The sequence below is a fragment of the Muntiacus reevesi genome, chromosome 14, assembly GCF_963930625.1.
Source record: "Muntiacus reevesi chromosome 14, mMunRee1.1, whole genome shotgun sequence".
In the NCBI taxonomy this organism is placed as follows: Eukaryota; Metazoa; Chordata; class Mammalia; order Artiodactyla; family Cervidae; genus Muntiacus; species Muntiacus reevesi.
In genome coordinates, this window is record NC_089262.1 from 48003636 (window position 1) to 48030670 (window position 27035).

The following is a 27035-nucleotide window of genomic DNA, read 5'->3' on the forward strand; positions in this document are numbered from 1 at the left end:
CACCAGGAACCCTCTGTAACACACCAGGAATCAGGAGTGAGCTACAGCTTGGGCTGAGAACGCGGGTTCTCTGTGTTTGATACTAATAGGAACCATTTTTACAGGTTTTGATAAACTTCATTTCTTTTTACTTGACACTATGTTAACAAACATCTATAGATTTCAAAGGAGATGTGAAAAGTGTTACAATGAATTTTAAAATATATCAAGTTTAGTTCTTGCCTCTCTTCAACAGAGGAATAGATTTTTTTTTTCTAGAAGTGGAAAAAAGAAGGACCCTTACCTCTTTCAATATTCTCTGTGATTGAAGGTTGAAACTTGTTGGTTTGATGAAGAGAAGAGTGAAATAGCTGAGCCTGCATGTCTATAATTCTTTAAAAAAAAATTTTTTTTTTGTTGCAGTGTAGTTGATTTACAGTGTTACGCTAGTTTCAGGTATATAGCATAGTGATTCAGTTAAACATATATTCATTCTTTTTCAGATTCTTTTCACATTTAGGTTTTGCAGAATATTCAGTAGAGTTCTCTGTGCTGTACAGTACATTATAACCCATTTGCTCCAGGTCATGAAGGTTCAGTCAGGAAACGGAGAAATCAGGATATCCTATCGAAAAACAAGGGCCCCCTTCTACTGCAGCTCTTTTCTGATGCTCTAGTTTTGTCTTTAAAATGGGGATAATGGCTTCAAGTTTCCTGTTCAGTATGGAGGGAACTTGAAAGTGGTCACTCCTATCCTCACATAAGAGAAAAACTGAACAAATTGAAAATTAAGAATTCTTCACAGATACATCAGAGAATTGAGGTCACAGGGGGAAATGCTGCCATCAGACTGGAGATACAAATAGGCAGATATAGAGAATCATAATTTACTGGAATAGAAACTTCCATGGGGATCAGTACTATGGGAGGAAAACCTAAATCTAATTGATAATGAAAACGTAGCCTCTAGTTGATGAATTGCTAGAGGTGCCATGTGGACAAGTCTAAAAGATAAAAACTCCAGGGGGCCTCACACAGTTTTGAATTTTACCTCCAAGAGCTCTGTTAAACTCTCATAGTTAAGGTTGGGGAAAAATGCCCTTATGCTTCTATCGGGGGCTGAGGAAAGGTAGTCATTCTGAAATACACTCAGAACATTCAGTTCCTCTAACACGGGGGTGCTAACACTTAGATATTGATATCTGCGTGGGGGGGGCAGTGAAAGGATGAGATGTGATAATATGTGTAAAGCACATAGTACAGTGTCTGTAAGAGCTGTTGTTACAGTTATTTTACCATTTTCCTGTGCATCCGCTGTGTGTTATCATCCACATGTGCTAAAGAAGCTATGCATGGAATAGAGATCAGATGCAGTCTGTGAGAGTTTCTGTGAAACTGAGCTTGAGGAATATCCTTAAAACTTACAGCAACTTGCATCTTGCAAGTGTAACCATAATTTGGTGTACCATCATATACATTCCCCAGGAGTCCCATGAAACAGTAATTCATTCCTTTCCAACATAAAGAAAAGAGACAATTTCCAACTGCTGCTCTACTTCCTAGGTCCTTTACTTCAGAAACCAGGGTTAGAAAAGCCATTATTTACCCCTTAGTGTCCTGGTAACTTCCAGTTCCTTGGACAGCATCTTTTCAGCTCAGTGGTGATGGGTCTGCAGTGACACGGGTAGTGTTTGTTGTTTCTCAACTGGCTCTCGCCAGAGCAAACAGTAGCAGACATACAGAGAAATTGTTGGCTGGAGACTGCAAAGAACATCACAGTTACAATCCATTCTAAAGAGACAAACACAGAGGCAGCAAGCCAAGCCCAGAGGAATCCTTCGCCAGGAGAAACCACCAGGGGCCAGGTGACAGGTGTTTGAAAATCCTGTGTTTTAATATTTTCCTTCTTGATTTTTAAAATTTAGTCTTTCCTTTGGAACTCTCAGGAACAATTCCTTTTATTACCCTTTTCTTTTCCCTCAGGTAACAACTGAGATTTGAAACTAATTTATATATTTCCATACTTCTCATATATAAGGTCCATCCTTACTTTCACTCTTCCAGTTTCAAAGAATTGCATTTCATTTTCTGGATAATTTACCCTCATTCTTCTTCCCATTGACCTTCAGGCTGTTATCAGTAGTAGTAGATGGAACATAGTACATTTAAAATGACTTCTTTCTGTTTTTCTCATTAGATGCACAAAATGGCTTAGTGTAGTTTAGTTTTTTAAGCACCCAAGGGAATTCCTGCAGATAATTTGGCTTTCTTATTTATTTGGAAAAGCTAATGTTCAAAAATTCTGAAGTAGACTGTGGTTGCCTTTGTTCGTCAAAGGTAATCTGCTTGGTCCCTGGTCAGTAGGACTTCTGGGGAAACTATTAATTGAAATTAAAAATGACACATCAATTAAATCTATGATCTGTTCCCTTTCTATTGAACCAAGGCACACTCAGAGGGCCAGCACAGTGACTTTGCTAGGCGCTAACTTCCAGAGGTTAAAAATTTGTTTCAAACTTGCCAGGGTCCTTAAGGACATATTGTAGAAGTCTCATTCATAGATTTGTATATTCAGCAGGGTAAAAAAATTCATTGTTATTTGTCTACCAACTTATTAGCATTTTGATTAGCATCTAAAGTGAGTATATATAAAATGCATCCTGATTAAACTTAGAAATGACATAGATCTGGAAGGGATAACTAATATTCTTGATGAAAGGACATAAAGTTATCAGAACAGAACAGAATTGGAAATCAAAACAAGCAAAAGGAAGGGTAATAGAAAACATATAAAGGTTGATACTTTCATTAAAAAGTACATTGCCAAGGCATAGGATCAGGATGGGGGAGACCCATGTTTTTAACAGTGAATGTGAAAAAAGGTGCTGAACATTTGAGAATTACTTTATTGTTAAGTGAAGTGTGATAGGAAATAAGAATATTATTATACTCTGCACTGACCAGATAAATATCTGGAATATTGTGACCAATTGTAGGAGCCATGCATGGGATTTTGACATCTGCAGAGATGTCAGCTTTAACCTAGATGTGTGAACTGTTTTGAGCATGTCCCATGTGGAACAGAGGGGCTAAAGAAGCTGAGATTATCCTGTCAAAAGGAGACAATGCTTATGGAGCTGTGATTCTGACACCTGAAGTTTTTTCAGAGGGTAAATTAATCATCTCTCTTGATTCGTAAGGAAGAACACATGAACAGAAGCTATAGGGAAGTAGATTTTAACTCAAATTTATGGAAGAAAATTTTAACACTTGTAGTTGTTCATCAGTGAAGTAGGCTTTTCACAGCCTAGCAAGCTTTCTCTCACTTGATGGGGAGGGCTAGGCTAGAATACCAGTGTCATGCCAGCAAGAGGGACACTGCGGTAAGTGGAAGAAGGACAGCCCTCAAGAGTGTTTCCCACTCTGTGATTCTTTTAATTAATTAAGATTAATACAATAAAAGGGTTTTCTCATATCTTTTATAAAATCTAGTTTGCTCTCTGGGACTTCCTTCATGCCCACTCATGTTTTCATATTTTCCCATGGGCATTTTGGAAACGTTCACATGAGGATATTTAAAAGTGTAAGCCAACTTGTATAGTGACTGTCTGTATGTCCCTTCGACATTCATATGCTGTCAGATTGCTTCACTTTTTACTGGGGGTAGAGTCGGTTTGCAATGTTATTTGCTTTCAGGTGTACAACACAATGAGTGAGTCAGTTATGCATCTACATGTATCTCCTCTCTTAGGCTTTTTTCCCCATACAGGTCATCACAGGGTATTGAGTTGAGTTCCCTGTGGTATACAGTAGGTCTTTATTAGTTACCTGTTTTATACTAGTGTGTATATGTCAATCCCAATCATCCAATTTATCCCTCTCCCCCTTTCCTTCCTGGTAACTGTAAGATCGTTTTCTACATTTGTGACTTGTTTCTGTTTTGTAAATAAAGGTTGCTTCATTTCTATCCTCAGCAAGATTAGGGCAGTCTGCTCCATTCTCTAAGCTAGGATATACTTCATTATTCTAAAGTTTAATGAAACACATATGCATTCTGAATGCACATCTTTGGGACTCACTGTGGATCTTACGGGGCTTCCCTGGTGACTCAGATGATAAAGAATCTGCCTGCCATGCGGGAGACCTGGGTTTGATCTCTGGAGAAGAGAAGATTCCCTGTAAAAGGGCATGGCAACCCCCTCCAGTATTCTTGCCTGGAGAATTCTATGGACAGAGTAGCCTGGTGAGGTACTGTCCATGGGGTCACAAAGAGTTGGATGAATGCTATTGGGGATATAAATCAGGAAATAGTTTGAAGAAACCACATACCATCTTCATGGTTAGCAGGTTGACAGACTCTTCTAATTAATCCTTTGGAGGATCTAGAGCCACATATTCACCAGCCTCCTCCTTGCTCATCCTCTGCACTCCTGCCGCCGTATTTGCTGCCACTGCAACTGGTATAATCAGCCTTTAAAATTGAACATCTTCTATTTCTTATGCTGGAGAAAATTCCAGTATGGTTTTTTCTGTGTAAATCTCTACAGTTACATTTAAAAAGTGTATATAATGATGATGCCTATATTCCTGCAGGTTTTGAGTTGGTCTAATTTTGGACTAGGACTTGGGATTGATCAGCTTCCTTTATCACATTTTCTTTCAAGGCAGCCTAGAAATCCACAGGACTCAGTTAGAATCCCACCTCAGGGTAATGGTAGGTAGGTAATCAGGCTGAGAAAATGAGCAGGTCTAGGATACCCGTAGAGTTGTTTTCCGACTATGGCTTAACTGAACATGCTTAATTCAGAACCTAGTAATCTGGCTGGTTCATATAAAACATGGTAAAAAGATCTTGACAAAGACCATTTGCAGGCATGGTGAAACTTAGCACCTCCGTAAGGGGGGAATCTTAATTGGTGAAAGGCTTATGTCTGCAGGAATAGGAGTGTCAAACGAAACAGTTACCTGGCTTTCTGGGGTATCAAAATTTATCAGAGCAAGACATCATTGTTCAAACCAACAGTCAAGAATTATAATCCTATTTTTGTTCTTGGCAGACTGCTTGTGTTGGGGGAAGTTTACTTTAGCATGTAGATTCCTGAGTCAGAAAGGAGATTGATGATACCTGCCTGTTTTACTGGCCCAGTTTTTCCCACTGTAAACAATCATTCCAGTCGTATTTACTGAGACATCTGTGTGGTTATGTGGACATAAGACAGAGAAATGCTTAAGCTTATATTTATTAAGAAAGTGTGAAATGCAATCAGAATGTTTACTGTCCTTAAATTTCATAATATATACAGATTTTCTTTTTGCCTTTATTCTTATTCATATGGTTGTGTTCTCCTGCTGGCAGCATTCATAAAAAGGAAATACATCACTGCACCATCTCTCCTTTTTCCTTCAGTTGTTTTGCACATACACAGCTCTGATTTCAGCAACCAGTGTGGTCTTAGATGAGACTGAGCACATATATTGTTTCTAGGGTTCAGCTGTCTTCTGGGGATTTTCTCTTTCAGTTTAGTTCAGTTCAATCGCTCAGTCATGTCCAACTCTTTGCGACCCCATGGGCTGCAGCACGCCAGGCTTCCCTGTCCATCACCAACTCCCAGAGCTTATTCAGACTCGTGTCCATTGAGTCGGTGATGCCATCCAACCATCTCATCTTCTGTCGTCCCCTTCCGCCTTCAATCTTTCCCAGCATCAGGGTCTTTTCAAATGAGTCAGTTCTTCACATCAGGTGGCCAAAGTATTGGAGTTCAGCTTCACCATCAGTTCTTTCTATGAATATTCAGGACTGATTTCCTTTAGGATGGACTGGTTGGATCTCCTTGTAGTCCAAGGGGCTCTCAAAAGTCTTCTGCAACACCACAGTTCAAAAAGATTTCTTCAGTGCTCAGCTTTCTTTATCGTCCAACTCTCATATCCATACATGACTACTGGAAAAACCATAGCTTTGACTAGATGGACCTTTGTTGGCAAAGTAATATCTCCACTTTTTAATATGCTGTCTAGATTGGTCATAACTTTTCTTCCAAGGAGCAAGCGTCTTTTAATTTCATGGCTGCAGTCACTATATGTAGTGATTTTTGGAGCCCCACAAAATAAACTCTGTCACTGTTTCCATTGCTTCCCTATCTATTTGCCATGAAGTGATGGCACCAGATGACATGATCTTAGTTTTCTGAATGTTGAGTTTTAAGTCAACTTTTTCACTCTCCTCTCTCACTCTCATTAGGAGGCTCTTTAGTTCTTCGCTTTCTGCCATAAGGGTGGTGTCATCTGCATGTCTGAGGTTATTGATATTTCTCCTGGCAATCTTGATTCCAACTTGTGCTTCATTCAACTCAGCATTTCTCATGATGTACTCTGCATATAAGTTAAATAAGCAGGGTAACAATATACAGCCTTGATGTACTCCTTTCCCGATTTGGAACCAGGCTGTTGTTCCATGTCCAGTTCTAACTGTTGCTTCCTGACCTGCATACAGATTTCTCAAGAGGCAGGTCAGGTGATCTGGTATTCCCATCTCTTTCAGAATTTTCCACAGTTTGTTGTGATCCACACAGTCAAAGGCTTTGGCATAGTCAATAAAGCAGAAGTAGATGTTTTTCTGGAACTCTCTTGCTTTTTTGATGATCCAGCAGATGTTGGCAGTTTGATCTCTGGTTCCTCTGCCTTTTCTAAATCTAGCTTGAACATCTGGAAGTTCACAGTTCACATTTTGTTGAAGTCTGCCTTGGAGAGTTTTGAGCATTACTTTACTAGCGTGTGAGATGAGTGCAATTGTGCAGTAGTTTGAGCATTCTTTGGCATTGCCTTTCTTTGGGATTGGAATGAAAACTGACCTTTTTGAGTCCTGTGAACACTGAGTTGTCCAAATTTGCTGGCATATTGAGTGCAGCACTTTCACAGCATCATCTTTTACAATTTGAAATAGCTCAACTGGAATTCCATCACCTCCCCTAGCTTTTGTTCATAGTGAGGCTTCCTAAGGCTCACTTGACTTCACATTCCAGGATGTCTGGTTCTCGGTAGTGATCACACCAACATGGTCATCTGGGTCGTGAAGATCTTTTTTATACAGTTCTTCTGTGTATTTTTGCCACCTCTTTGCTGTCCCCCTAGTAGAAAGATGGGATTTCCCTGCTGGCTCAGTTGGTAAAGAATCTGCTTGCAGTGCAGGAGACCCAGGTTCGATCCCCAGGTTAGGAAGATCCCCTGGAGAAGCAAATGGCAACTCACTCCAGTATTCTTGCCTGGAAAATTCTATGGACCAAGGAGCCTGTGGGCTGCACCATGGTGTCACAAGAGTCGGACATGACTTAGCAACTAAACCACCACCAATAGAAGGATGTACTTATTAATCAGATTTTATAAGGAATGAAAAAAGACTGTCTAGCCAAAGACTTTAGGCAGACAATAGAACTTTCTGCAGTTATGACAGTGCCCTGGACCTGCCCTATCCAGTGTTGTAGCCACTGACCTCAGGTAGCTCTTGTGATTTGAAATGTGGCTAGTGTGAGTGAGGAACTGAATGTTTAGTTTTATTTAGTTTAAATATAAACAGACATATGTGAATAGTAGCTACTGTATTGAAGAGCACAGCAGAGAAAGAATTCATAGCATCAGCAAAGATAATCAGGAAAATGCACTGATCAGTGAGATTCAACCTTTTAACTGCCTCGTTTCTATATGGAGCCAGATGTCACTTAGAGAATGCAGCAGGATTTTTGATAGATGTTAAAATGGTCATCGAAAAAAGGTGAGGAAAGATCCACCAAGGGGATTTTTAATTACTATAGAGATTATTCTTTATTCTATGCTGGTCTCTTTTTACATCTGTCATACAGATTTACCATCGGTTATTTTCACAAGTGTTTCAGGTTGGATAGAACTTTTTTTTCCATTTCATAGAAGAGAGGAAACTGAGGTATACTGATTTAAAATTTAAAAAACCTCAATGTTCTAGAGCCAGTAAGTGGTGGAACCAAGGTTTGAACCCAGGTAGAGTTCTTCATGAATGCATCTGCAATGAATCTTTCCCACATTGTCTTTAGAGCATATGTGCATATTTCCTTAGTTCTCTTTGGAAACTGGGCTAGGAGGTGTTAAGAACATGAGCCCTGGCACCACACTGGTTGATTTGAATCCTACCTCTACTACTTACAAAGTGTGTGAAATTGAGCAAATTACTTAGTGTCTCTGAGCTTCAACTGTCTCCTTTTAATATGTAAATAATAAAGGTACCTGCTTATAGGGTTGTGATGAGGGTTAACAATTCCTGGCACATTGTTTGAACCATATATATTTGTCATTATCATTATTTTTTATTTGAAAGAGATTGATCATGTATGTAAGGATGTTGACTTAAAGTGATATTCATAGTTGAAATAGAGATAGGCTTTGGGTATGCTTCCCTAGAAAATAAGAGAGACCTTAATAATTCAGATAACTCAGGAAAAAGCACCCTGCTGTTCAGCCACTTTGGTGTCGCCGTCACTGGAATTACAAAGTTCCAGAGTCTGCGTGCCCTTGTATCTTCGCTTTTCATGTTACATCTCCTTTGGTGTCTTTGATTCGTTCTGAATGCCGAGCAGTGACGAACACTAACACAGCTGGAAAGAGCTGTAAGATTTGCTTTTCTGTCTTCCAGCAGGGAATTATTGCCATGGATACCAGCATCAGAGGAAGGCTGGGGAGCTCTCTCAACTTGTCTCCTAAGTGGTCTGACATCTGTTTCTGGCAAGGCCAATAATGAATGTGCTGCTAGCTTCATAGCAAACGGCAGACTCATCCACACCTCTTTTGTTTTTTCCCCACAGATGGCCTCTGCCCAAGATGCCAGGTATGGCCAGAAAGACTCCTCTGATCAGAACTTTGACTACATGTTCAAACTGCTCATCATTGGCAATAGCAGCGTGGGGAAGACATCTTTTCTCTTCCGTTACGCGGATGACTCCTTTACATCTGCGTTCGTCAGCACAGTTGGGATCGATTTCAAAGTCAAAACTGTATTCAAAAATGAAAAGAGAATTAAGCTTCAGATTTGGGTAAGTGACTTTGAACCGACAGCATCCTTCAGTCTAGGGCGTGGACCATGTATGTGTGTGAGGCAAGCGCTTTCTGCCTTGTTCTGATCCCACGGGGGTCCATCAGCCCTCATTGCCAGGTTCTTGGCCACAGCGCATTCTAGTTCAAAGGCCAAGAGAGTGATGTCTCTAAGGTGTGGAGACTGAACTAGACCTTGTTGTCATTTGATGCTTCTTAAGGCTCTCTAGAAGAAAGGAAATCCAAATGTCTGTCTGTTGTGGTAAGGAACACTCAACAGAAAGTCTGGCTCTGTCTTGTACGAGTCTATTGTGACCTGGAGCAAGTCTCTGGGTCCTTCTCTGCCACTTTTCTAATGCACAAAATAGGCAAACTGAAACTAGCCTTTTTAGGTCACAGGAAGCAAACTGCCCTGGTCATTTTAAAGCATAATGTAGAGAAAACTTAGGTTTAGTCCCTTCATGATGCCCCAGCTAAATTTTGAAAATTGTCTATTTAATCTCCTCAGACCTTGTGTTTTCAGCGCCAAGAGTTATGTTTACCACACAGTCAACACAGCAAGACACATGAAATAAAGAATTTATTTTAAACAGGGTTTTTTTTAAGGAGAAGGTTCTTCAATAAGTTTTGAGACCATGTGTCTGGCTTTCTGCCTCTTCTCTCCCCCGTAGAAGATCAGAGATTCCTTAACTAAATGGTTGTGATAACTGAGGAGAATAGCAAGCGAGAAACAGAAGAAAAAGTAAGTATGGGTAGCAGGTTTGAAAGAAACAAGAGGTGAAATAACAAAAAAATTGACTATACCAATAGAGAGTTATATAGTATTTTTTGTACATCATGTAATGTATGAGCACCATGATAGAATGCTTTTACAGTGAGTTTTGGTCCCCTTTCTCTGTTCTTTTGTACATCTGCCGCTCAAATGGATTTGAGCTATAAATGGATGTTTCCAAGAGTTTAGCTTTCTGTCTTCTTCTGAGACAATTCCAACACCTACTAACATTTGTTGCTGGTGCCAGGGTTGATTTGTAGGACTGATGATAAGCTTGCCTCCTCAAATATGGAAAGCTGTAAGAAAGACAAATCTTGGAGTAAAGCATTTAAATTTTTTTTAACGGAAAGATCCCTTAAGATATCTGTATATAATAAATATAGCAGATGTCCTTTCATATCTTAAAGCTCTTAGGAATAAAATTCAAAGGTGCAGGTATACCTACAGGTAGATATCCTCTTAGGCAGCTTACAGTGGATTGTCAGTTTTTTACTTCTTCTCATTATGGAGTTTTCAAAGTCTAATTAGAACTCAGAAAAGAACTTGAAAAAATAGACCCAGTTCCCATTGCTGCTCTACTGGTTCCCAAAGATAATTTTGTTGGGTGGATCCCTCTTTAGAAGCATGCGGCCCTGTATACAGAGACAGAAAGAGCTGTGTTTATTGCTTCATAGTCTCTTCCTTTTGAACTTCAAGCAACTGATTATTATATGGAGATAACTTTCAGATCCAGACCTAAGAAAGGTCTCTTTGTGTTCATGGGCTTTGGTGAATTAAAAATTACTTTGGTAACTCACATCTCTTACCTTTGTAACCATGTTCTTTCTGCTAATATGGAAGAACTGTCATTTCTCTGGCTGACAGCTCCTGCCATTAATCTTAGGAATATTTAAAGGTGGTTATTGTGATTGTTTCAGTAAAACACCAACATGGTGTATAAGTGCAATCCTATAATCTCTAGCAGTTTCTTAATTTAGATTTTTGAAAGAATTGCTTGGTAGAGATGTAAAGTCATCTGTCCTTAATATAAAACAGATATACTTCTAATTATATACATTTTTGAGAATTATAATCACATACTTACAAAAATATTTCAAAACCCTCAGGGATAGTACCAGGCCAGAACTCACTCCTGTACACTGAATTTCAGTTGCATCTGTTTTTTACGGGGGAGCCTGGTGGGCTGCCGTCTATGGGGTCGCACAGAGTCAGACACGGCTGAAGTGCATTAGCAGCAGCAGCAGCGTCCATAATCCAGGCTCCCCCAGTGGCTCAGTGGTAAAGAATCTGCCTGCAATGCAGGAGTCACAGGAAATGCGGGTTCGATCCCTGGGTCAGGAAGATCCCCTGGAGAAGGGTATGGCAACCTACTCCAGTATTCTTGCCTAGAGAATCCCATGGACAGAGAGGCCTGGTGGGCTACAGTTCATGGGGTTACAAAGAGTCAGACATGATTGAAGTGACTTCCATGCACACATGCATCCATAATCCACCATTTCCCCAAACCTCTAATTCTCTTCATAGCCCAGTTTAGCCTGGGACCTCATCCTCCATTCTGTGGACACCCACACTCCCTTCAGGGATAAGCCACCCAGGAACCCTTCACCCAGCTCTCTCCTCAGTCACAATGGTAGTCTGATGGCACTATTTTCTTTGTGATCAGACCAATCTTATTTCTTCCTCTTAGGGACACTGGGAACTCTTAACGCACCTATGATTCTAGGGGTGTGAAAATAGATTTGACACTACCTTATTCTAACTGGTCTACTAGATTGTGAACCACTCAAAAGCAAAGATTTTGGCTCATCGAGCCTATAATATAGTTGGGAAAAGAAATGAATGCTCATGGAGTAACTATATGTCTATAAGCAAATATCAAGTTGTGTAAATATTATATGTAGCTAGCATTTATTGAGCATATACCTATGCCTTACATTTAATTCCCACAACAACCAAACTTTCTATTATTACTCTTATTTTGTACAAGAAACCTGAAGGTTTTTGTTATTGTTCACTTGCTAAGTCCTGTCTGACAAATTAAATAGCTTGTCCAAGATCATAGATGTCAAGGGGTTGATTCCAGGCCAGGTCTATCAAATTCTAATGCTTTGGTTTGTTCCCCTTCACCATGTTGCCCTAATTAAGATGCGTTCTCTTGATCAGGTGGTAGAATCTTAGACAATGTATCCTGGGATGCTGAAGAATATGTTTTTGAAAGAGTTTGACCATCTCAATGACTTCAGTCATGCAGAGGGAGAAAGAATAAAGAGTAACAGGCTAGCTTGCTTAAATCTAAACATTCCTACAGTAATTCTAGGGGTTCTTGCTTTGTTAGAACTATAGTGGGAATTAATTAGTTGTGTATAGCTTTTTTTAACTTTATTTATTTGGGACTGTATCTGGCATTGATGGTTTGCCATTTTATGTGCCAGTAGTCAAACATGAACTGTTTTCCCCAACTAATAGTATTTTTATGCACTTGTATTAATGTGTAAAAAATTCATTAAGGTGTCTACAACTATCTTAGCCTGAACTGTGTATGATCTGTTTCTACTTGCAACATTTCTGAAACCAAAGGTGGGAGTTTTCCAAACCAAGAAATTCTTCATTTCTATGCAGATACTAACTAGATATCCTATAATTTAATACGATGTTGACACTAGTTACCCAGAGTTAGCACAGATCCCACAAGTAAAGGAACCAGTTCCACAAACCTATCCCTTCTCCTCCCATCCCCACTTCAGACACCCATCACAAACCTGGGCCCCTGTGCTTTTGACCTACAGGCTATAAATTGACAGGTCCACAACCCCACACCTCAGGGTTGATAAGTTGCTAGAACAGCTCACAGAATTCAGGAAAACTTTACTTACTGTTGCCAGTTTATTATAAAGGACACAACTCAGGAACAACCAGATAGAAGAGAAGCATAGGGCAGATTTTTGTGGGGGAGGGAGGGTTCAGCATCCTGCAGTCTCTGGCGTGTTACCGTCCCAGCACCTTGATACATTCACCGACACCAAAGCTCTCTAAACCTCATCCTTTTCGATTTTTATGGAGCTCCCTTTATATAGGCTTGACAGATGCAATCCTTGGTCATTGGTGATTACTTCAGTCTTCAGCCTGTCTCCCCTCCCAGAGGTCAGGGTTGGGACTGAAAGTTTCAACTTTTTGATCACATAAGTTGTTCTTCTGACAATCAGCCCCTATTCTTTTTATTTTTAATTTTATTTTATATTGGAATATAGTTGATTTACAATGTTGTAATAATCCCTCATTTTGAAACTATGTAGGTGTAAACCAGGAGTCGCCTCATTAGCATGAACTCTTGGGTGGCTGTAAGGGGCTTATTTAAATAATAAAACATGCTCCTTTCACTCCTATCACTTAGAATATTCCAAGGATTATGGAAGCTCTGTGTCAGGAACCAGGAGGAAGACCAAATATGTGTTTCTTGTTCTATCACACTATCAGAGCCTATTATATATTTCAAAGGACGAGAAGCAAAATTGTTTTATAGTGATAAAAATCATCATGGATTAGTCCAGTTCATTATTATCTTTACCAAGAAAAGCTATAGATATTCATGTAATTCTGATCACTCTGTTTTATTTTTTATTTTTTTCCCATTTATTTTTATTAGTTGAAGGCTAATTACTTTACAATATTGTATGGTTTTTGCCATACATTGACATGAATCAACCATGGATTTACATGTGTTCCCCATCCTGATCCCTCCTCCTGCCTCCCTCCCCCCTGCCTCCCTCCCCATCCCATCCTTCTGGGTCTTCCCAGTGCACCAGCCCTGAGCACTTGTCTCATGAATCCAACCTCTGGGCTGGCGATCTGTTTCACCTTTGATAGTATACTTGTTTCAATGATATTCTCTCAGAACATCCCACCCTTGCCTTCTCCCACAGAGTCTGAAAATCTGTTCTGTATATCTGTGTCTCTTTTTCTGTCTTGCATATGGGGTTATCGTTACCATCTTTTTAAATTCCATATATATATGTTAGTATGCTGTAATGTTCTTTATCTTTCTGGCTTACTTCACTCTGTATAATGGGCTCCAGTTTCATCCATCTCCTTAGAACTGATTCAAATGATTTCTTTTTAATGGCTGAGTAATATTCCATGGTGTATATGTACCACAACTTCCTTATCCATTCGTCTGCTGATGGGCATCTAGGTTGCTTCCATGTCCTGGCTATTATAGACAGTGCTGCGACGAACATTGGGGTGCACATGTCTCTTTCAGATTTGGTTTCCCTGGTGTGTATGCCCAGGAGTAGGATTGCTGGGTCATATAGCAGTTCTATTTCCAGTTTTCTAAGGAATCTCCACACTGTTATCCATAGTGGCTGTACTAGTTTGCATTCCCACCAAGAGTGTAAGAGGGTTCCCTTTTCTCCACACCCTCTCCAGCATTTATTGCTTGTAGACTTGATCACTCTGTTTTAAACTGCCCACAAGTAGAACTGTTTCCAGGTTAGGAAATGAAGGTATATGGAGAGGTGAAGTGATTTGACTTCACCTCACAGTTAGTGCTGGAGCAGAGTCTAAAATCCAGGTCTTCTTCTAGCTAAGCCAGTTTGGTTGCCTGGTTGCCACTTCACACTCAAAGGAAGCGCTGTGTTATGACAGTTGTGATACATCTCATATCTGGTTTCCAGTGTTACCATTAGGCAAAGGAATGTCAAACTTGAGGCAAGAGTACTTCCACAGTGTCAGCAAGAGAAACCTGGGTGGTAAGACTGCCCAGTTTTTTATTTGTTGCTGTTCAGTCACTAAATTGTGTCCTACTCTTTGTGACCCCATGGGCTGAAGCATGCCAGGCTTCCCTGTCCTCCGTTATCTCCTGGAGTTTGCTCAGACTCATGTCCATAGAGTCAGTCGTGTATTCCAACCATTTCATCCTCTCTTGTCGCTTCTTCTCCTGCCTTCCATCTTTCCCAGCATCAGGGTCTTTTCCAATGAGTTGGCTCTTCACATCAGGTGGCAAAGTATTGGAGCTTCAGCTTCAACATCAGTCCTTCCAATGAATATTCAGGGTTGATTTCCTTTAGGATTGACTGGTTTGATCTCCTTGCTCTTCAAGGGACTCTCAAGAATCTTCTCCAGCACCACAGTTTGAAAGCATCAATTCTTTGATGCTCAGCCATCTTTATGGTCCAACTCTCACATCCATCCATATGCGACTACTGGAATAACCGTAGCACTGACTATACAGACTTTATTGGCAAAGTGAAGTCTCTGCTTTTTACTATGTTGTCTAGGTTAGTCGTAGCTTTTCTTCCAAGAAGCAAGCATCTTTTAATTTCATGAGTAGGGGTTTTGCATGTGCTGTGGGGTGAGGGGTGGCGCCGGATTCTGAAACCACAGACTGGATTATTGGATTTTTAATGATCCACATTTAAAGAAAGCATTTTAACAGCTACTAGAAACATTGACATTTCTTTCTGGATGTATTACACCTCCTGTCTGTGGAAGTTGATTACTGCCTTGGAATAAACTTGTTTAGAGACATACCATGGTTCATTTGTACTAGGTTACATTCATTTATTATATTTATGAATCCCTCGGTCCTTCACTACATTAACATTTGTTGTTGCATTTTATTTATTATCATTTCTGTGATTCTCAAGTAAAAATTTTTCAGAATTTTTGAGACTTCAAGTGTTAGAGCTGGTTCTTTTATTTTGTGTGTCTATTTAATGCTATGAAGAATATATTGGAGGACAATTGTATATAGGCTTTTTTCTTTAACTACAGTAAAATATTTCACAGCTGGAGTCTATAATATTTTGCTTTTAATTTTAAAATAGTTTAGCTTCATGAAAGGCTTTGTAGAGTGGATTTCCTCCCAGTGAGAAGATTGAAAAATAATACAACACCCATTACTAAGAATATCTTAGTATTGTATTTATTTTCAGTGTCTATATTACTACTGTATGAAGTTTGAGGCCTATAGTCATTGACAAAATAAAGAATACTGGTAATTCTTGAAACTAGACTATGTAGAGAACTGGGTTTGAATTTGTGGTTCTCCTGAATAAAAGGCAAGTTCCTTTACTTAAAGAAAGCACTTCTCGTTTTTAAGTTAGGTCTACATTTTCAAGTCCAGAAATCAAGGTTAATTCTAACTAATAAAAGACTTGACTTGAAAAATTCACAGCTTAATTAGAGGATATAGGTTTAAAGTGGGCAGGGGGCAGGTAGACAAAGGGGATTGCTATTTCCTTATTAGTTAGAACTGGCATTTTATCATTTTTGCATTCTCTTTTTCCCACCCTCAACCTCACCACTCCTCATCCTTTCTGTCCCTCTTTCCCCTTTCCCCATCTTCTTCCCTCCTTCATTTCTGAGCTCTGGCCAGCCTGAGTTAGGAAGGACGTCATCCTCATGGTGATCAGAGGCCTGCCACAGGCAGATGTACACGTTGTGCACTGAACAAGGGCACCAACCAGGGTTCAAGTGTGACTGCGCTCCAGCCAGAGTGCCACGTGCTGAGCTGTGCTCAGCCCCAGGAAGGGGTGCCTTTTCCTTTTCACAAAAATGTCATCTGCTCATCAAGCATGTGCTGCTAGTCCACACGCAACGAAAGGGAATTCTGATTTCCATCCAGCAGCCATATATGTAGGCGGTGTCTATCAAAATCTAATGCAGGAGATGGGTGAGTAAACTGAGAAGATATTAACCCTGCTTCCCCAGCTCAGTCCTGGAGGAAGATGTATTTTAAAAGACAGGTTTTATTGTTATTTAGATGTGTTGAGGCCACAGATCAGGAAACAACTGCCATTGAAATAGTAGTTTGTTATGCTCCAAGATTTTAAGAGAAGGACACATGGGTTTGGGGAGGAGGGCCCTTGGGAGCAAGGGGGAGTCCCTGAGTGGGTCAGGAGGCAGAAAGGGGAATGTGATGACAGCCTCTATTGTGGTTTCAGTATAAGACATGTAAGCAGGCTGAGGACTGGCTAGTCTGAATTCCTGCAGCAGGCCCTGGGGCTTAGTGGCTTTCCTAAGTCATCAGATGCCTGGCTCTGGAGTGATTAGGCCAGGGGCATAGTGCCCAATGTGAGAACCCAAGACTGGGGTGGTCGCCCTGTGAACTCTGTATTGATGGTTTGCATTGAAAAGTGAGTTCCAGTGAGTTGTTTACTATCTCTGAGAGTTAACTAATTGATCAGGGCAGTCCCTCCAGGATCCACAAGTCCCAGCTGTCAAAGCATCTGAATACAGAAAGAAAAGTGAAAGTGAAAGCTGCTCAGTCATGTCTGACTCTTTACAACCCTATGGACTGTACAGTCCAAGGAATTCTCTAGGCCAGAATACTGGAATGGGTAGCCTTTCCCTTCTCCAGGGGATCGTCCCAACCCAGGGATTGAACCCAGGGTTCGATGTTGCAGTTGGATTCTTTACCAGCTGAGCCAGAAGGGAAGTAAAAGACACGCTTAATGCAGCAGGCAGGTTCTTGGAGCCCCAGGGGTGGCTTATGTCATTAATTCCGCTCTGACAAATGCTTATGATTTCAACCATTCTCACTACAGACTCGGTGCATTTCTGGGTCTCAGTGTTTAGAGACTTCAAGTGTTGGGATCAGGGAAAGATCTTTAAGATTTTCCTGAAAATTTGATGATACAACTGATAAGAGCATGACTTTAATGAACCCAGTGTTGACCCACAAAGTAAGCACTTTATGTGCATTTTAGAATGCATTTTTTGCCAAACCCCATGAAGAAATGTAGTTATTCCTATTAGCCCTGTTTTACAGATGAAGAAAATAGAGGGGGAAAAGTGGAAACAATGACAGATTTTATTTTCTGGGGCTCCAAAATCATTGCAGATGGTGACTACAGCCATGAAATTAAAAGATGCTTGCTACTTGGAAGAAAAGCTATGATAAATCTAGATAACATATTAAAAAGCAGAGACATTACTTTGCCGATAAGGTAAAGGTCTGTATAGTTAAAGCTATGGTTTTTCCAGTAGTTATGTATGGATGTGAGGGTTGGACCATAACGAAGGCTGAGTGCCAAAGAATTGATGCTTTAGAAGACTCTTGAGAGTCCCTTGGACAGCAAAGAGATAAAACCAGTCAATCCTAAAGGAAATCAACCCTGAATATAAAGGACTGATGCTGAAGCCAAAGCTATAAGATTTTGGTCACCTGATGCTACGAGCAGATTCATTGGAAAAGATTCTGATGCTGGGAAAGATTGAGGGCAGGAGAAGAAGGAGAAGATAGAGGTTGAGATGGCTGGATGACATCACTGACTCAATGGACATGAGTTTGAGGAAACTCTGGGAGTTGGTGAAGGACAGGGAAGCCTGGCATGCTGCAGTCCATGGGGTTGCGAAGAGTTAGACATGACTTAGCCACTGAACTGAACTGATCCTAGAGAATGTTCCAAATGCATCTGAGAATGTGTATTCTGCTGCTTTTGAATTGAATGCTCTATAAATATCAATTAAGTCCATCTGACTTAATATTTATAGAGCATTAGATCAATCTGATCTAATGCTCTATAAATAACAGATAGGTCCATCTAATTCTTTAATGATTTTCTGTCTTGATGGCTTGTCCATTGATGTAAGTGGAGTGTTAGAATCCCCCACAATTGTTTTTTTATTGTCAATTTTTCTTTTTATGACTGTTAGTATTTGCCATATATATTGAGCTGCTCTTTTGTTGGGTGCATATCTCTTTACAATTGTTGTATCTTCCTTGATTGCTCCCTTGATCATATAGTGTCCTTCTTGTCTCTTTTAACAGCCTTTATTTTAAAGCCTATTTTGTCTGGTATGAGTGTCACTTCTTCAGCTTTCTTTTGATTTCCATTTGCATGGAATATCTTTTCATCCTCACACTTTCAATCTGAATGCATCCCTAGTTCTGAAGTGGGTCTCTTATAGATAGCACGTGTTAATGTATGGGTCTTATTTTTGTATTCATTTTAGCCAGTCTGTGTCTTTTGGTTGGGGCATTTAATCCATTTACATTTAAGGTATTTAATGATATGTATATGCTTATTGCTGTTTTGGATTTGTTTTGTAGGTCTTTTTTCTTCCCTTCCTCTTTTGTTCTCTTGTGATTAGATGACTAACTTTAGTGCTGTGTTTGGATTGCTTTGCTTTTTTGTGTGTCTATTATAGACTTCCAGTTTGTGGTAACCATGAGGATTTGATATAGCAGACTGTATCTGTATAAGATGGTTTTAAATTACTAGTCTTTTAATTTCCAAAGCATTTACTACAGTCTGCGTTTGTACTCTTATGATCATTGGTTTTGGCATCATATTTCTGTGTGGATGATTTCCTACCTTTACTGTATACTTGCCTGTACTGGCCAACCTTCCCATTTGTAATTTTTTTGTTTCTAGTTGTGTCTTTTTCTTTTCTGCCTAGAGAAGTTCCTTTAGCATTTTTTTGTAAAGCTGTTTTGATAGTGCTGAAATCTCTTAACTTTTGTTTGTCTGTAAAGTTTTTGATTTCTCCATCAGATCTGAATGAGAACCTTGCTAGGTAGAGTATTCTTCCTTGTAGATTTTTCCCTTTCATCACTTTATATGTATCATGCCACTTCCTTCTGACCTGTAGAGATTTTGCTGAAAAATTAACTGATAACCTTATGGGGATTTGTTGTTTTTCCCTTGTTGCTTTTAATATTTTCTCTTTGTTTTTATCTTTTCACAATTTGATTAGTACATGTCTCAGCATGTTTCTCCTTGGGTTTATCCTATGTGGGACTCTGAACCTCCTAGACTTGAGTTTATGTTTCTTTTTCCATGTTAGGGAAGTTTTTGCACTGTTATCTCTCCAAATATTTTATCAAGCCGATTTTTTTCTTCTTTTGTGACCCCTATTGAGAATGTTTGCAGTTTAATGTTGTCCCAGAGGTCTCTTAAACTGTCCTTATTTCTTTACATTCTTTTTCCTTTATTCTGTTCTGTGTCATTGAGTTCTACCTTTCTGTCTTCCAGCTTACTTATTCCTCATTTTGCTTCATTTACTCTGTTGATTCCTTCTAGTATGCTTTTCATTTCAGTCATCGTTCGTCTGTTTATTCTTTATATCCTCTAGCTCTTCTTTAATATAATTTTGTTTATTTATTTATTTTTGGGCTGTGCTGGGTCTTTGTTCTTGTGTGGGCCTTTCCCTGGTTGTGGAGACCAGGGCTACTCTTCATTGCAGTGCATAGGCATCTTACTGCAGTGGCTTCTCTTCTTGTGGAGCATCGACTCTAAGGTGTGTGGGCTTCAGTAATAGCCTCACATGGGCTCAGTAGTTGCAGCTCCCAGCTCTAGAGCGCAGGCTCAGTAGTTGTGGCACATGGGCTTAGTAGCTCTGCGGCTTGTGAGACCAGAGATCGAACTTGTGTTCTGTGCTGTCAGGCGGATTCTTTACCACTGAGCCACCAGGAAAACCCCTCATCTATGTTTGTTAAATATTTCTTGTATCTTCTTGGTCTCTGTCTCCCCTCTTTTTCCAGGATCATGGATCATCTTTACTGTCATTATACTAAATGCTTTGCCTGTCTCCACTTCACTTAGCTGTTACTTGGGGTTTTTATCTTGTTCCTTCATCTGGAACACATTTCTCTGCTGTCTCATTTTGTCTAACTTTCTGCGCTTGTGGTCCCCTTCCACAGACGGCAGAATCATAACTCCTCTTGCTTCTTGTGTCTGACTCTTGACCCTGGTGGGTGAAGCTGGTCCTGAGGCTTGTGCAGGCTTCCTGGTAGGAGGTACTGGTGCCCGCCCACTGGTGTTTGGAGCTGGGTCTTGTCTCTCTGGGGGGCAGAGTCATGTGTTTAGTTGTGACTGGAGGCTCAGGAAGATTTTGGGCAGCTTGTCTGCTAATGAGTGGGGCTCCGCTCCTTCCTTGTTGGCTGTTTGCCCTGCAGGGTCCTGGCACCAGTGCTTACAGGCTGCTGGTGGTACCAGGTCTTCGTGTCAGAGTGGCAGCCTCCAGTCTGCCGGTGAGGTGAGTACCCCCAGGTACCTCTGCCACCAGTGTTCTTGTCCCCATGGTGAGGCACACCTCACCTGCCTCCCCAGCAAACCCTCCAAGACCTACAGTCAGTCTTGCCAGGATCCTATGGAGTCCCTGCTCTTCTTCTGGGTTCCATGCACACGATGCTGTGTGTGCACACTCCAGGCGTGACGTTTCTGATTCACCCAGTCCTCTGGGGTTCACGCGATCAATCCTGATTGGCCTTCACCGCCCGATTCTCTGGGGGCTATTCCTTGCGATGCCACGCCCCTCCCAGGCTGAAGAGCCATGTGTGGGGCTCAGAACTCTCACTTCTGTGGGAGAAACTCTATGATCCCCTATTTTCCAGTTTGTAGGTCACCCACCTAGTGGGTATGGGATTTGATTTCATTGTGCTCCTTTTCTCATCCTGTTGTGTGGCTTCTTCTTTGCTTTTGGGTGGGGAATATTTTTTCTGATAGGTTCCGGTCTTTTTTGTTGACACAGTTCAGCAAGCTGTTAGTCGTGATCTTAGTGTTTTTGTGAGAGGAGGTGAGCTCAAGTCCTTCTACTTCACCATCTTCTCTCCAACTGCCTCGAATCCTACATATATTAATCTCTAGCAGGTACCTTTTCCATGATAATTACTCTATATCTTTCTATATTCCCTTCTTACCTGTTCCAAGAAAGTATTTATAGTTAGAGAAAGGAATCAGTTATTTGTTTGAAACTTACTATGTTCCAGCATGAGTAGGTTGTGCTTTATCTGTTTTGTGCTTAAAACACATAGATCTGCATAGTAGGAGGGACTGGAACACATTCCATTCACTTCTCGCCCATTTCTGGAATGCCTATTTCCACTGTTGGGGAGTGTGCATATAAAGAAGAGTATTTGGAAGGAAGCATCTGAGTTAATGGAACAAATACCTGCAGGAAAGTAATTCTGACTGCAGTCTTTGCATTTGATGCTCACCTAGCGTAGTCACCCTGACCATTGATTTCAGGATGGTGTTCAACCCTCTAATCTGTGGCTAAGGAACAAACACTTTTTTAAGAGAACTGCAGAAGCCAGTGACAGCTGCCAAGACCATTCCTGCTTCCGTCATTTGTATGCTCTTTTCCCCCTGTCACATTTCTTCTAACTTAGCATCTGCTTTTCCTGGGATAGTGAGAAAGGCAAGATTTAGTTTCACCCCTGAGAAGAAGCTGATACTGTGTGTGAAATGTCAAGATACATAAAAACATTCACTCTTTCAGACAGCCAGAAGCAGTGACTCCCCCATCCTGCTGTGTTTAAACCTCTCTTCTTAGCATCGATGAGGGGCTTCCCTGTTGGCTCAGATGGTAAAGCATCTGCCCGCAATGCGGGAGACCCGGGTTCGATCCCTGGGTCAGAAAGATACCCTGGAGAAGGAAATGGCAACCCACTCCAGTATTCTTGCCTGGAGAATCCCTTGGACTGAGGATCCTGGTAGGCTACAGTCCATGGGGTCGCGAAGAGACGGACACGACTGAGCGACTTCCCTTCACTTCTCAGCATTGACAAAATACAAAGGATGGTACAGACCTTGTTCCTGGCCTAGCAGAGCTTACCACCCACGTAGGAAGACAGGAAAACAAATATGGAAGAAAGGCTCACCCTATGGATCACTAAGTGCATGCCCCCAAGGGGCGGGGAGTTTGTGGTTCAAATACTGACCCTGCTCTCACTAGCTGTGTGGCCTCAGCACTAACTTCCCTGTGCCAACATTTACTTGTTTGTGAGATGAGAGAAAATAACCCCTACCTCTTAGCTGCTAATATTTGCTATAATAAATACTTACCCAGCTCAATACTAGGTACAAAACTGATGATAAATGTTAGTTTTCTTTTGTAAGTAGTGTACCAACTACCCAATCTAATAATTTGATCAAACCAAATATTTGTTGGGTGCCCACTGTGTGCCAAGCACTGTACTCGTTGGTGGGGGTTCAGTAGTGAAGGATGCACAGAGTTGGCCATTAAGAGGCAACCATCTGATGAGATGGTAGGTGGAAGAAGACAGAATTCATCTGCTGTGATCAATTCTCAGGAGGCAGGGGCACAGGACTGCCAGGAAAGATGCCTAACTTGGTCTTGGGGAACGCTTCCTGAGAACGTCTATATATCCAAGCTAAGAACTGACAAATGAAAAGCAAATGTTTATTCATTAATTCACTTGATTGACATTTATGGAGTTTTTACTATGTGCCAGACACAGTGAAGGAATTTGAGGTTGAAAGTAAAAGAATAAAAGAATTGTAAATTATGATAGTGCTATGGAGGAATAATCAGAACAATCTGATAAATGTAAAACAGTATCAGAAGGATGGAATATTTGCTATTCTTAGCTTCAGTTCACAGATAGGGAAACTAAGGCATGAGAGTGAATAAACTTGCCCAAGGTCACATAGCTAACGAGTGGTTAGCAGATCTGAGTGCGTTGCTTACAATCTCTTTCTAAAGATTCAATAAAATATTTTTGAAGTTCTTAGCATAGTGCCGACACATAGCATGTCATTTTTCTTTCTCTGTCTTCTTTATTTTACCAATGTTGACCTTACCTACCTACCTAACTCCACACTTTCTAGAACTGTGCATATATTTATGGGAGGCCATAAATCGCCATTTCTAATGTAGGCTGATATTTATATGAGCAGCTTTATTTTGGTGTCCTGACATGGTAATGAAATACACGGGCACACTGACAAGGTGAAATGTCTTCTGGACACCTGGGTTCCTGTCTGTAGCCACTGGTAATGTTAATTTGCCCAAGTGTAGTCAATTGTGTTGTTGAGATGTTTCTTGGTGCTTTGGAGCCATCTGTGCATTTAGACTGAGCCATCAACTGCACAGGAAAGGCAAACCCACAAGCCTGTTTATTAAATGCTCATAAAATTGATGTCCTGCCCTGTAACAAAACAATTATAAATCATTAGATCCATGGAGAGCTGTTATTAAAATACTGGGATATAATTTCCTTAGGTAATTATACTGGTGATACTGGCAGCCTCTGATCTGAGACGTGGACTGTCTGTGTCACCAAGTCACTCATTTTTCCTGTTGGTTTGTTTGAAGTGATACTGAACTGACCAGTTGTTCTGGTATTATATAAACACACCTTAAATCTGAGTACAAATGAAGCATTTAATTGCTTTGTATTTTTTCTCAAGTAAGATTTAAGAGAAAAGTGCAGCATTTCCCCAGCTAGATAGTTCTTATTTTCAGTGTTATGATTTTTTTTTCCTCCTGCTTTTGCTCTAAAAACATGAATTTTGCTAGTCCTGAGCATAGCCACTATGACAACTCAACCAGCAAGATAAAAGAAATAGCAAGTGTGAGCATCAGTTGACAGAAATCACTTTACTCAACTCATTGATGGATACAGAGAAGTGAAAGGCAAGGTTTCCATGTTCAAGAAGTTTCCAGTCTTTGAAAACAACTAAATCAATCCTAGAATGTCTGTAAAGTATCAGGTGCAAAACTATGGAGTATACTAAAAGTAAAAGGGAGACATAAAATTTTTTAAAATTGAAGGAGTGAAAGTATCAACAGGGTTTGAGAGAGAAATGCACTGGATGATTGAGGAGATTTTACTGATTTTTACAAACGTGTGTACAGAGTTTGGGGAAGCAAGAAGGAGAGGTGCAGACTCAGAGCTGTTCCCCCTTGGCGTGAAGGGAATGGGGACCAGGAGAGAGCTGTACTGTAGCTACAGGAGTGGGTGGAGGAGGGGCTGTGTTCTTCTAAAGGACCAAGGCTTCTACCTGTCAGTGACTCTGCAGAGAAGAGGCCAAAGGAAGAAATGTCCAGATGTCTCATTCCTATTGACCCCTGACCTTTTACCTGTATCTCTTATTGGCTGAGCCTACCATCAGGGGAACTCTGATTTAGTGATTTACAGAAGTTAGCTCCCTGAACCACAGAGCAGGATGGAATTGGGTAAAGAGGGGATCTGGAAAGGTGAAAGCATATATCCTGCACAATGAAGAAGGTAGTGTTTTATATTTCCTATATAAAACCTTTCAGTTATCAAATAAAAAGGCAGACAGCCCAAATACACATTTTAGAGAACTTGAATCATAGATATTATATGGCATGTGCTTCTTATGTTCATGGATTTCCCTGGTGGCTCAGAGGTTAAAGCATCTGCCTCCAATGCAGAGACCTGGGTTCTATCCCTGTGTTGGGACGATCCCCTGGAGAAGGAAATGGCAACCCACTCCAGTATTCTTGCCTGGAGAATCCCATGGACGGAGGAGCCTGGTAGGCTACAGTTCACAGGGTCGCAAAGAGTCAGACATGACTGAGTGACTTCACTTTCACTTTTCTTATATTCATACCCATGATAATTTGAATAATATGGAATATTTCAAAACTTTTGTTTTGCTTTGACTGACCACATGGTCCTCCCTCACAGTATCAATGGGCATTTTCTGAATAATTCTATCAAACACTCAAGATACTGCTAATGAGTTAGCACTATGAGTACATATATGGCCATTAAGGTCTGCTTCTTCAAAAGATAAATTAATTTTAACTCAAATCTGAGTGAATGTCTGCATAGAAAATAAAAATACCAGTGAACCTTTTATCTAATCTCTGAAAAGATGAGGGGAAAATATGGCAGTTCTCTGTCAGTTGTCCATTTATATTTATTTATTATGTTGACCTAAATGAAGAGGTAAACTGATGTAAAGGTAAACTCTGTTGTTCAAAAGTGAGTTTATTAAGGAATGGTAGAGGAATTACACTTTGGAACATGTAAACTCTAGCACATCACAGGCTCCTTTGAGGCACAGGGTGGGTTTCATTATGGGTAGGGAAGGTCAAGATGAAGGGGTTCAGTTAGAGCCTGTTGAAATCAAAAACAAATGAAGGTCAACTTTGAAAATTCCCCTAGCAGTCAAAATCAATCCAGTCAAAACTCAATTCAGCTTATTTTGTGAGACCAACCCCATATCTTGTTCATGTGTCTGGAAACTATGAACAAGACTTTCCAGGGTTGATATTTGGCAGCCCTTAACCAATTCATTATCATTTAAGAAAATTTCAATATTATCATTTACCAGAAATCAGCCTCTCGGTCCTTAAGTTTTGTTTTCCTGAAGACACATGCATAAAATTTTCATTTTATATCTTTTGGTTTCATTTTAGATTGAGAATTTTCATTTTTCACAATTATTAATATTATCTAGATCTCGGAAGCCCAGATGTCTGGAAATCAGTGATATGGGGATTTGTGTGGTATAACCCCACTAGGCTGGATGGTATGGAGTGAACAGCCAGATAACCAGGTAGTCGCCCTGTTTTAGTCAAACAAGCCCCAGCATGGCTTTGTCTTAAATGACCAGATGTTTATGAATGATCACTCTGTGCTATATGAAGTGCTAGACTCTGGAGGTGAGGGAGCCAAGAGTTTTAAAGCTTCCTGTCTTCTGATGACTTACAGGATTATGGCACAGAAACAAGTGTGGAAGTAAATGAAGAACAACAAAATGAGAAAAGCAAAGGCTCTTTATGCTGAACTTGATATAGCTAAGGAGCCAGTCACTATCACTTGTATTCTGGCAGAGACCGGAAGGCTGAAAGAGAAGTGGAAAAGCCTTCTAGGAGAGAAAAAGGAAGGCATCAGGTGATGTCCTGAGTGAAAGTTCTTGGCAGGGGAAGTTGTAGGGGGTAACTAGAAGGGGAACAGCTTCTTTCTGGCTGGTTAGGCGGGCATAGTTGACTTTCTCTGATTAGCCCTATGTTGGAAGTGGGGACAAAATTTAGAAGAAGCTTTCAGTTATTGATAAGTCCTGACTCTTTTGAATCAGTTGTTTACAAAACTTTTTATTTATTAATAGCTTCTTGGATCATCACTAGAGATAGCAATCTAGTTTCCTGTGAGTCTAATAGCAGGCTGGCATCCTGGGTTGTTTATTGGTGATAAGTGGGGTGGTTTCCTGGCAGGTTGCTACAGGTTGTGGGTCAAAGTTTTATTTTTATATATGGTCTGCCCATTGTCCATTTTTATACTCAATCTCACAAGTAGGCCAATCATAAGGCCAGCTTTAATAACAGGAACAAGAGAGCATGGGGAGAAATAATGAACTTTGCTGTCCGATGATTAGATTCTGGGCAAATTATTTACTCTCTTGTGTCTTGGTTTCATTTTCTATAAAATCAGAATAAAAATATTTGCCTCATAGGGTAGTTTTGAAGAATGATGTGGTATGTATAATGTGTCTTATATAGTATT

General features: G+C 40.4%; 1 protein-coding gene across 1 annotated transcript in view; it reads left to right on the forward strand.

Annotated features, from left to right (window-relative positions):
* RAB3C (RAB3C, member RAS oncogene family) overlaps positions 1-27035 on the forward strand; it is a 280487-nt gene that overhangs the window by 15983 nt on the left and 237469 nt on the right. The window contains exon 2 of the mRNA XM_065905502.1: positions 8805-9032. Within this exon, the coding sequence (XP_065761574.1) occupies positions 8805-9032 (228 nt within the window). The remainder of the gene's footprint in view (positions 1-8804; positions 9033-27035) is intronic.